Source organism: Panthera pardus, unplaced genomic scaffold (assembly GCF_024362965.1).
Source record: "Panthera pardus isolate Hobbes unplaced genomic scaffold, ASM2436296v1 HiC_scaffold_20, whole genome shotgun sequence".
NCBI lineage: Eukaryota > Metazoa > Chordata > Mammalia > Carnivora > Felidae > Panthera > Panthera pardus.
In genome coordinates, this window is record NW_026526766.1 from 62,973,029 (window position 1) to 62,984,978 (window position 11,950).

Sequence of the window (11,950 nt, forward strand, 5' to 3'; positions counted from 1 at the left end):
GTCGTTTAGAGGGAAAGTATTTTCATGGAAGCAATAAAGGAAAAGTGCCACGATTTTGAGTTAATCTCAAGCAAACAGTAGTCACATAATTTAGGGAGGGTCCTCTTAGGAGTGAAAGACTCGTCAGCATGGATCGTTTGCTATATGGTTGGCGCTTGTTAAGAGGCAAAAGAGTAGAGTGGTATGATTAAGGGGCTGTGGAGTTGAAATCTCTGTGTGACCTTGGGCAAGTTATCTAACTTCTCTGTGCCTCCTTACCCAAGTTGAATATGATAATAGTCCCTCCCTTGTAAGATTGCTGAGTGGGTTAAATGAAGGAAGGTGAAATCCTCAGGACCATGCCAGACACAGAGTGCCCTCAATAAATTATGCTGCTGTTATAAGATGATTTACATTCGTTGTGTCTTTTAATCATTTCAGATCTGTGAGATAGGTGTTGTTATTTCCATTCACAGGTGAGGAAACAGGCTTAGTGGGGTGGATTGATTACCACTGGCCATGTGGGTATCAGTCAGATGCTTCATCAGCCCCTAGACATGTTCAGTAGACACCCTAAACTATGCCCAAGGTCTTTGCATGGCCCCTATGACCCACTGGCTCAAAAGAAAACAATCACTATGGCAGCGATATTCTAGGGGGAAAGGCCTGCCATCCTCAGAGGTGACCAGGCATAGATGGCTGTAGTCTGACTCCAGTCTTTTTTCCCCTCATCCTGCAGGGAATGTGTGTGGTCCATAACTTTAAAGGAACACAAGGATCTCCTTCCAAATCCAAACCCGAGGATCCCCGTGGAGTGCCCCTAATGGCTTTCCCAAGGATAGAAAGCCCTCTGGAAACCTTAAGCGCACAGGTACAGTAAAGTGGTTTTAGAAAACCAAACCCACAGGCTCAAGGCCTGTTATCTTGGGAGGTCAGCTAATCCATTCCTCTACTGGAAGCAGGATACCACTGAATCCACTCAACACTAATCAAATCTGAGGTAAAGGCTTCAAGAACTTCAATCTTCTCTCAATAGTCCTGTAGTTATTCTGGGGCGTGGCAATCATGAATCCTCAGGAAGTTCTTAGTAATGTCTAACTTAAACCCCAGCTGCTTTAAGACGCCTTGACCTACTATGCAATACCACATTTATAAAATTTGGACCAATTATGTGGGAGGCCAATCTGGTTTAGTGACTAGGACAATATTTAGAAAGAGAAAGGTTTTGTTACATTCAGCAATAGATGTAAGCTGGAAGCACATTAAAAAAAAAACAAACATTAAAAAGGTTACTAAGTGTCCTTTTGGATCTATTTTGATGACCACAATCAAAAACTTTTTTTTTTTTTTTAATATTTACTTAGTTTTTGAGACAGAGAGAGACAGAGCATGAACGGGGGAGGGTCAGAGAGAGAGGGAGACACAGAATCTGAAGCAGGCTCCAGGCTCTGAGCTGTCGGCACAGAGCCCGACACGGGGCTTGAACTCACAGACTGTGAGATCATGACCTGAGCCGAAGTCGGACGCTCAACCGACTGAGCCACCCAGGCGCCCCCACAATCAAAAACTTTTAATGCAACCATACTCACTTATTTACATCAGGGCCTTGGTTCATGTCAGAGATACAGAAAATGATTAGCTGCACAGTCCTTGTCCTCGAAGAACTCACAGATAATCAGGAAGATGGATATGAATGAGTAGTCATAATATGGCATACTGAATCAGAGGTTCCCAAGGTGCTTTGTGAATCTAAATGAAGAAAAAGAAGTGTATTCTGTCTGAGAAGACAGGAAATGCCATGCAGAAGATTCGCCAAGTGAAAGCAGCCTCGAGAGATAGTATCAAACACTTGTTTTTGCCTGGGACAGTTGCTAGGTGCTTTACAACTACATTCTTATTTGAACAAAAACCTATTGAATCGATAGGAAAGTCCCACTGCACAGATTAAAAAATTGGAATATGGGGGTGCCTGGTGGGCTCAGTCAGTCAACCGTCCAACTTCAGCTCAGGTCATGATCTCACGGTTCGTGGGTTCAAGCCCCACTTTGGGCTCTGTGCTGACAGCTCAGAGCTTGGAGCCTGCTTCCGATTCCGTGTCTCCCTCGCTCTCTCTCTGCCCCTTCCCCTGCTCGCACTCTGTCTCTCTCTCTCTCTCTCTCTCTCTCCTTCAAAAATAAATAAACGTTAAAAAAAAATTTAATAGGAATATGAAGATAGCGATGTTCACCAAACTTGCCTGAGGCCACGTAGCTAGCAAGCAGGAGGGCTGAGATGAGTGGTTCTCTAAGCAGAGAAGGAGATAACCAATAACAAAACAGGGTTTTACTGTCAGGCCAGGCTGAGTCCCACTAAAATGTTTTCCTGTAATAATCTATTCATCTTGAAATCGTGTTTATGTTTACATCCTTACAAAACCATTTTCATAGATAGTACAAGGAAAAAGCAAATCACTTCCCACTGGAATTATCAATATAGTATAAAATATTTTCCCTTATTAAAGATTATTAACTATCCAGTATCTGAGATGAACTCTCCTATTTCTTTTCACATTTAGTGAAGTCTTTCTAATTTTACTAACAAGAAAAACAAAACACTAAAGCTATTTCCATCTTGGAAAAACTAGGGCTCTCCATTAAACCCAGAGCCGAGTATTTTGTTTGTTTTTCCCCCAACCTGTATTAAGGTGAACGTTTTGACTTGATTTAATTAAGAAGTAACATACTAAGGGGCACCTGAGTGGCTCAGTCAGTTGAGCGTCGACTTCGGCTCAGGTCATGATCTCACAGCTTGTGGGTTCGAGCCCCGCATCAGGCTCTGTGCTGACTGCTTGCTCAGAGCCTAGAGCCTGCTTCAGATTCTGTGTCTCCTTCTCTCTCTGCCCCTCCCCCGCTCACGCTTTGTCTCACTCTGTTTCTCAAAAATAAATAAATGTAAAAAAAAAAAAAAACATACTAAAAAATCTATTGCTGGTTTATTTATATACAGCCTATCGATGCAGGTTGAGTGATAAAGGAGCTAAATCATGATCCCTTGTAATGAAATGGTGAGATAGACTTTCTCTGGTCTTCCCTATCTAATTATGTTTCTGTACCTGATAAGATCAGAGTGGTTTCCTCTACTTTTGAGGTGAAGCAACTGAAGACAAAGGTGAGTTTTAAAAGTAAACAAATACCTACTGAGTTCCACAAACATGGGAGTCTCTGTGTTCTTTTAAATGCTCTCTACTTTGCCTTGAACGTCCCAGTTTAAGGACATCAACTTTGGACCCCATCCTTCTGCCAAACACCACTCAAGCACTACCCTCTGTTGGAAGCCTTCTCCAGACTTCTCTCTCTCTTCTCCCTCAGGACCATTGATAGTGACCACAGAGGTCATAGAGACATCTAGGTCGTATTTGGGGGATTCCACTTACATTGAAATATGAAGTGCCAAACAGAATTTCAAAATCTGCTCTTCCACAAGATAGAATGAAAGATTATCTTTAAAATATATATTATGATTCACTACGAGCAGGAGTTGAACTTCCTTCAATCTGCCCATGTATCTTTGTTTCCATATGTATCGTTCCATCTGGATACAACGAGGCCATTTCTGAATAACAGGCTTGGGCCTAAGGGACCTCATGGGCCCTTGTGTGATTGTCCTGCAAAATTAATGCCAATAATGCCCCTTCATATCTGCCTCTGCCAAGAGCTTGGAGACCTTGAGGATCTGAACCCTATGAACCATATCTTACTCTCCATATTTCCTGGCATTCACGAGGCATGAAATGAATGTTTGACAGGGGCAGAGGCAAGCCAGAAACAAAACCTGAACTAGAGACTTTAGACAAAAGCAAGAACCAAAAATCAGACAATAGTCACTATCTGAACCCCCACACAAGACAGAAATTAATAAGAAAACAGTGAACAGGACTTCTGCAGGCTAGTCAAAGAGAAGCTACAGGACGCTGGTTAGAAAGTTGACTTCTCAAGTGATGCCTTCCACACCAACTATAGAAGACTCAAGTAACAAAGCATCCACCTTTATTTAAAATGTTTTCATGTGGGCAGTTAGGATGATTATACCCTTTACTTGTTGGGTCAAGAAAAGAAAATTAGCATTTATTGCAAGCCATCACATTCAGTCCTCACAATAATCCCCTACAATTGTTATAATTAATTCCATTTTGTAGGTAAGTTAAGTAAAACACAAAGATTTTAAGAAACATGCCCAAGGTCACCCAGTTAAAATTAAAACAGACCCATCTAATTCCAAAGGCCCCGCCTGCTGTACTATACCATAGGGCCTGGCATTTCATTCAAGAGAAATTCCATTCTGAAGTCTGCAATTTAGCATTAAATGGAAACATGTGGTAAGGGATACTGTATTTGAACTGAGCTACAGTTCTTCCAAAAGAAATCTGCCCTGTGGTTTCTCCTGTGGGCAAGGACTCCCTAGTCAACTCCAACAGCTGTGGTTGCTATTAGAAGCTGACTCCTTTGTAATATCTGGGATAGAACCATCTTCCCAGGGAGAAGATCTTTTGGAATCTGAGAGAAAATAGGAACTTCTCTTCAGAGCATGCATTCATACGTGCGAAATCTATCCCACTGTTCAAAAGACCTCAAGGAGTTGGGGCGCCTAGGTGTCTCAGTCAGCTGAGTGTCCGACTTCGACTCAGGTCAGGATCTCGCAGTTTGTGAGTTCGAGCCCTGCGTCAGGCTCTGTGCTGACAACTCAGAGCCTGGAGCCTGTTTCAGATTCTGTGTCTCCCTCTCTTTCTGCCCCTTCCCCGCTCATGCTCTGTCTCTGTCTCTCAAAAGTGAATAAATGTTTAAAAAAAAAAAAAAAGACCTCAAGGAGAAGACTGTCTGGCTGGAGAAGGGACCTGGGGTTCCTCCTTTCCTTCCTCTTGAGACACCTTTCCCTTTTACTACATGGAGTTACAGTGCTTTTTATTCCTTTCTGAAAATCAACTCAAATTTGAATATTTGTCTTCCGTGATTCCTTTAGCATAGTTGATTAAGACAGGGTTCATTTTCTAAAATCTTTCCCAAGTACTAAATAAAAACCAAAAAGTAAGTAATTATAGAATCCAAACAAAACAAAAATGGTCAGGTTTCCAAAGCATAATTTTGTGGTCCTGTAGAGTTCTTGTAATCTCATAGACACCCTGTTCTAGGATCCCACAGAGTTATTGTGACCCTAAGGAGACCAGCTTGGAGCTGTGCTCTGCTTCTCCACACCCTTGGTGTTGAGCAACTGTGCACTTGTCAAACACAGTTTATATTAACAAAAGGAAGTTAGAAATGAAACAATTGTATGACCTCACTCTGGGTGTGGTGTAAAGTCTCTCAATGTCTCCAGATTTGGGAAGAAGGGGAGACCTTTTTTTCTTTAGCAGAAAAAGAATCTAATGGGTGCTGAGACCCAGGTGCCTAGAACCTTACCCCAGGAGGTTCTAATCCAACAATCATGAGGTAAAAGAGTATTTATAGTTCAGAAAATATTCCCAGAGGAATTCTAAGGGCCCCCTTGATTTGAAACTAGTGATATTGTAGACCTCATATCATAAATAGAAGACAAGACTTGGAAAGTTAAAGAAGTCTGCCCAAAGCCACCCATTTAGTTATCCTAGCCTATTGAATTACTTTACCTTTTATTGCTTACTCTGAAATGGAATCTTATAAACATGTAAATTAACAAAGCATTGACCCAACATTTTTTTTTTTTCAAAAAGGAAGCATATTATAAAAGTGAAGACATAAAGGAAAAGTCATTTTTCACATTATGGCAAGAAATGCATCAAGCTCTAGTTTTCACAAACATGACAGATAAAAAGTACATTGAAAAACAAAATACTTAGTTTCTAAAATTTGTAGTCGAGCTCTCAAGAATATATGAATCTCTAGTATTTTAAACATAAACGAATCAAGAAACCAATAATAATCAGATCTAAAGCCACAGTTTCCTAAGTCATTTCCCAACCCCATGGACTGGGGGGTTTAAGTTCAAACAAAAGAGGAAATGTTGGGACCTGTATATAGAAGTTATGTAAACAAGAGGTAGGGGTTATATAAACAAGCCATAAATGCTCAAATTGATAGAATTACGAGGAAAAGGGGACAAAGCTGCAATCATAGTATGGATTGTAACACATTTCTCTCTAATTAATAAGCAAATAAAATATAGTGAAAATATAGATGATTAGTAAGATCTAATGTGCATTACATACAATCCTCAAAACATATGAAACATTATGAAAATAAATCACCTAAAAGTCTCAAGAAATTGTAAAGGACCAATATCACACAGGTTACATTCTTTAGGAAAAAAATAGATATCTATACCTAAAACAACCCTGTACATTTGAAATATTAAACTCATTTCTTTATAGCTCATGACTCAAAGAATAAATCATACAGAAAATTTTCAAAAATCAGAACCGTTTGATATTAAAACACCACATTAAAAATGTGGAATGCAGCTGAAGTTACTTTGAGATCCTTAAATGTTTCTATTAAAATATGATTAAGTATGATACAAGACAACTTTATAGAGACCAAGTTTAGGTGCAGAAATTATTTTATTTTTGGTTGAAAAATCAGGGAAGATTTAATAGAAACAGTGATAATTTGTGAGGCCCTGGAAAAGCATTTCAGGGAGAGGGAACAGCCTGTGTGAAGTCAGGAGACAAGAGAGCAAGGGCACAGCCAGGGAAGAGTGAGTGTGCACGAGTCAATCAGCCCGACTCTGAGATTACACCTGCTTGTCTTTACAGAATCACTCTGCCTCCATGACCGAAGTCACCTGAGACAGCTGATGTGTCACAAGCTGTTTTTTTTTATCACCCTTCAATTCGATACTTCAAGACACACAGTTACTTGATGTCAAACTGTGAAGACAAGTATTATGTTTATCTAGTTAGAAGCTAATGTTTTGTACATTTTTTTGTATGAGGAAGTGATGTAGCTTGCCCTGATTTTTTTTGTCAGCTTTAATATATTTATGCCAGAATTTTACACCAACAAAATTTTCTTCTTGTTCCAGTGCTCATTGAAGAACCACATTGATTCAATGATTGATGTTGTTTTGTGATATTTGTACACAGACCTTCTTTTCTCAGTTTTATAGGCACAGAAATAAAATTAATGTAACAATTCACCTTACCCCTTTATTACTGCACTTGCTGCCTCCTCCAGAGCTTTTAAATTTTAATGAAAATTAACTTTTGAGTTGCAGGGAGGGCAATGTTGGTTAATGGTAAATCTCAAAATCAATTTGGCAGAAAGAAACATTCACAAAGAACTTTGTGTTCTTGTCACTTAACCTGTTTTGTATTCTAAGTTAAAGTACTATATTAGTGAAGTCACTTACTTACATAAAAAAGTGGCAGAGACTCCTGGATTTGAGGGGTATTGGGGTTATATGTTCTCTCCTAGATAAAGTCTTCTCCCATCTAAAAAAAAAACTCAAGATCTTTCTGGAATCATGTCCTTGCACTGGGAGGTAACACTGCAGACCTCTTTCCAAAAAGCAACCAGTACCAGTCTCCCCTGTCAACTCAACAGTTTTGTATATCATATTGTATGGACTTTCTATGAAAATGAATATTTTACAGTTTGCACAGTATTATTTTACAGAAAGGGTATCGGAGCATCTACAACCTAGAGCCACAGAGCAACAGCTTGGCTTTGTGGCTTTTAATTGTTCTAGAATTTTAACTGCATCTCATTTTTCTAGCATGGTAATAACTAACGTGTAACTCCTTTCAGAGAAGGAACTCCCTTGTCTGGACCTATCAGAATGTTTTCTTGACACTTTCATGTTGGCTCTTCTTAGCTTTTTTTTTTTTGTACTTTTTTTTTTTTTTTCTAAAGAGAAGAAAAAAAAGTTATCACAAAATGTACTCCGGCTCCTGTCGTTTGTTTTAAGCTTCATCCCCTGGGTATTTGAAGGGCCACAATGAAGTGAACCCGACACATGTTTACACTTTTTAGTTCCATGCCTGCTGAGATCAGTGCCAGCAGAGGCATGACTGGTAGGTCTTTTCGTGGGGGAGTATGTGAGCGAGTGTGAGTGGAGGTGGGTGGGACTGGGGATGTTGGAGGCAACATTTTAAAATTCTTGCAATTATTAGGACACTTGGAAACACAACCTGGATGTGAAAACCTTGGTTTTCAGCCTGCCCATGTTGAGTTGCGAATAAAAAGTTAGTCGTTCTTAAAAACGAAAGTGACCTCTGCTAAAACCTGGCCTGATCTCTCGCTTCATTCTGGCCTGAGGTTATTTTCATTTCCACGCTCATGCTCTCACACGCACCTGAGTTCTGTCTGGCTGAAGTTGCGTAGGCAGGCGAGGAGGGAAAGAACACTGGAAGCTTTGTTCATCCTGGATGCCATACCATGTGCTTTCACACACGTAATGTGGTTCTTCTCCAAACAGCCCAGCGAAGCCGTGACTCTCCCGAGGTAGTGTTGTGCATGTCAGCACCGGTGTGAGCACCCAGGTCCTCCTGACTCCCCTAAATCGAGATGCCTCTGAACCAAGTCTGCGTCTTTTCAAAGGTTTCTCAATGTGATGTACCTGCTTAGGTGGTTCAGGGGATGATGTAGGTAAGAAAAGCGCATCGTAGAGGAAGATGCATTCTGCTTCTCAGAAGGAACAATGTGCGAGCTCTGAGCTCTCCACTTTGTATAAGCTACCCAAGCGTCACGTTGCCCGATTTCTGAGTGACTCATTTTCCAAACGTATTTGAGGATTTTGTTTTCATAACAGCAATGAGGGTTTGATTTTATTTCCTTGTTCGTGGTAAGACATTCTGAAAAGCATTGGCAGGCTATATGGATTTTACATTACCCGTTTCTCGTCGAAATGAGAGGCCATTTAAATGTGTGACTACCAGACGGTATTTCCAAGAACAGAAGTCCAGTCGACAAGGTGAGTGTTATCCTTCTACTTTGCTTTCCGTTTCCATCTGGAAGGATCTCTCAGAAGTATTACAAGCGCTCTGGCCACAGACACCAATTGCCTGGCCTTGGGCTTCGGGGGTGTCGGTACATGACTGAGCCACACTCCAGAGGACACCACACTGCAACACTTGGAAATAAGGGACATCTCTGGGCTCGCATCTATGGGACCGCTGAGCCAGTCTGATTCCTTCCGTGACGCCATGGCAACCTTAGGGTTGCCCCAATTAGCCCCAAGTCACTTCACAGGCCTCACGTTGATCTTTCAAGCCTGCCATTTGAGATTCATTTCTTAGGGCTAAGGACCTTTCCCCCTCAACCTTCTACGAAAGACAAAGCCCTCTGTCTAAATAGGACGAGTGGTCGCGATAGCCTCCGAACGAATTCCATAATGAGCTTTTCCTCTTTTTAAGGAAAGCCCACAGGAGCCTGAGAAGCCTGACTCCCTGTGAGAGGGAAGAGGGAAGGAACAAAAGAAAGGCTAAGGAAGTATGTTGACCTGAGCAACTTCACAGAGCGAATAACTAAATTTGCCAAATGGATGGATTCCAGACTTCTTCCCAGTTTGGCTAAGGAGACAAATGACTTATTTGGAAATAAAGAGAATTTGAATGGAGCCTGAATGGTACTACCACTAGTTGAAAGATAAATATATTTAGATACAGGACTGATAAGGATAAGGGAGCTGCACTCAGCACGCATGAACGTCTGGGTGCCTCTCTTGGCAAATTCTGAAGATCTCTCTCTTAAACTGTGCTAGAAGGGCTGTATGTTGAGCTTCTGAATCAGAGAATGCAAACAGGCATGATCCCACACTCAGAAGAGGGAGTGGGTACCAGTGGGATGATTTAAAGAGCAGAAGAGCCAGGAGTAGTCTTTTTGTTTCAAAAAATTGGCTCGATTTCCCTACTTTATGCAACTACACTCTCAAGGGTGCTAAATATCTTGGAGGCAAACACATGAAATACCAGATTGCCCCAGTTCGTCTTAAGGAATAGGGTTGCATTAAAGCTGTTGTACTATTCCCACCACGCTGAATTGAAGATGTGTGCTAGCACTAGTCTGTCATGTACTGTCATTCCTGGTACTACTACAGGAATTTTGTAGTGAGTTCCAGGCGTCTTGTTTGCATCCTAGTTCTTGATCCAGATGTCCCAGGATGGGTTGATATGTTCATGGATAGCCCAAGATCAACTGACCCATTGATACTCTACCCTCCAGCTCATTGACCCTTGTGGAGCCCAGTTAACTGCACACACATTTCTAAAATTAGAAATTACTCTGCCTGGGAAAGCAGCGTTTATACCACGCAAGGCTGGTGCCTGTGTCCTCAGCCTGTCTTGTTCATTTTGGTATCCTATGTGTCAGCATCTATAAAAGGTTACAATCTATGGACTTCCCATGAAACCAAGTAAACCTATGAGCAGAGTGAAGAATAGGGTGAGTATGAAGCTCTTTTCCTTAAAGATGTGTCTAAAAAAAACAAAAGTCCTTACTTTACCCTATTAACTTTATATATATATATTTATTTTAAATTTCATTTAAATCCACGTTAGTTCACATATAGTACAATAATGGTTTCGGGAGTAGAACCCAGTGATTCATCACTTACATACAACACCCGTGCTCATCCCAACAAGTGCCCTCCTTGATGCGCATGATCCATCTAGCCCATCTCCCTACCCACATCAACCCTTAGTGTGTTTTCTGTATTTAAGTGTCTCTTATGGTTTGTCTCCCTCTCTGTTTTTATCTTCTTTCTCCTTCCTTTCCCCTATGTTCATCTGTTTTGCTTCTTAAATTGCACATATGAGTGAAATCATATGACATTATCTTTCTCTGACTTATTTCACTTTGCATAACACTCCAGTTCTATCCACATCGTTGCAAATGGCAAGATTTCATTCTTTTTGATTGCCAAGTAGTGTTCCAGTGTGTGTGTGCGTGCGCACGTGTGTGCGTGTGTGTGTGTGTGTGTGTGTGTGTGTGTGTGTATTCTTTATCCATGCCTTATTAACTTTAAAGGAACTTCCATTTACCAATTTATCTCAAATATTTTGGAACAGAGAACAACTCTTCTCTTGGGATAACAATGTTTAATGTTGTTATATAAAGTCATTTCTGTCTTGAATCATCCTGTGAAGCACTTTTTCCTCCGTTTCAAGGGATGTCCCACAGTATTTCAGAATTGAGTAAACCCAGGCTCACTCAAGTCACATAGACTCATCATGCATAACTTTGTACAAAACATTTACATCCCCTTCTTGTGCTCCCTCTTTGTAGCCAACAGAGTTTCTGCCTTTGTAGGGACCACACAGTTAGCTACTCCCTCATTTGGCATTTCTTCTGTTCTTCAGCAGCCACAGGGGTAAGTGTAAAACACAGGCAGGTGGACCTCCATTCCAGCTGCCTATTGTCTGGGTAGACTCTGTCTAGTTCGGGGTCTAGGGCTAATTAACTGAATAGTCACCAGTGGTGAATTAACTCACCCTTAGAGGGATTTTCAGTTGTTTGACCGCCTTAAAAATAGATACTTACAGATTCGGTAAAAGGAATCATACCAAGATCCATTGTGTATGTATTAATCTACCACTGCCTGCTGAAATCACTGATTTTGGTGAACTTATACCAGCTTTATCACCATGACTTTCACCTCACTGGCATGAAGTTGGAGTCTAACTTTTCAAAAACATCCTTATTAAATGATAAAGCAAGATAGACCTGCTGTGTGTCTCTATAGGATTCTTAAGAATGTATCCCTTCATCAGACCTATTACTTCTTATTATTGTAGCATCTTTATTCTAAGAACTTCAAAAGAAAAAAAAATATTTTGAGATGCAGTTCAAATGCCACAGCTCTGTGATGCTTTCCCTAGATACTGAGGATAGAATTATTACCACCACCACTTGCATTTCCAAACTTTTGTAGTAACACAAGCACGACTTGTGGGGAAGGGAGTGTCAAGGCAAGGAGGATATGGTCTCTAGTTCTAGGCAGGAATCTCAGGATAGAAGTCACA

The 11,950-nt window shown here is 40.8% G+C and overlaps 1 protein-coding gene across 5 annotated transcripts in view; it reads left to right on the forward strand.

Annotated features, from left to right (window-relative positions):
* PLPPR1 (phospholipid phosphatase related 1) overlaps positions 1 to 7,123 on the forward strand; it is a 319,601-nt gene extending 312,478 nt beyond the window's left edge. For all 5 annotated transcript variants that reach the window (XM_019454332.2, XM_019454331.2, XM_019454329.2 and 2 more), the window contains 2 exons: positions 719 to 850; positions 6,743 to 7,123. In XM_019454332.2, the coding sequence (XP_019309877.1) occupies positions 719 to 850; positions 6,743 to 6,775 (165 nt within the window). In that variant the 3' untranslated portion in view covers positions 6,776 to 7,123. The remainder of the gene's footprint in view (positions 1 to 718; positions 851 to 6,742) is intronic.
* The last annotated feature ends 4,827 nt before the right edge of the window (positions 7,124 to 11,950 follow it).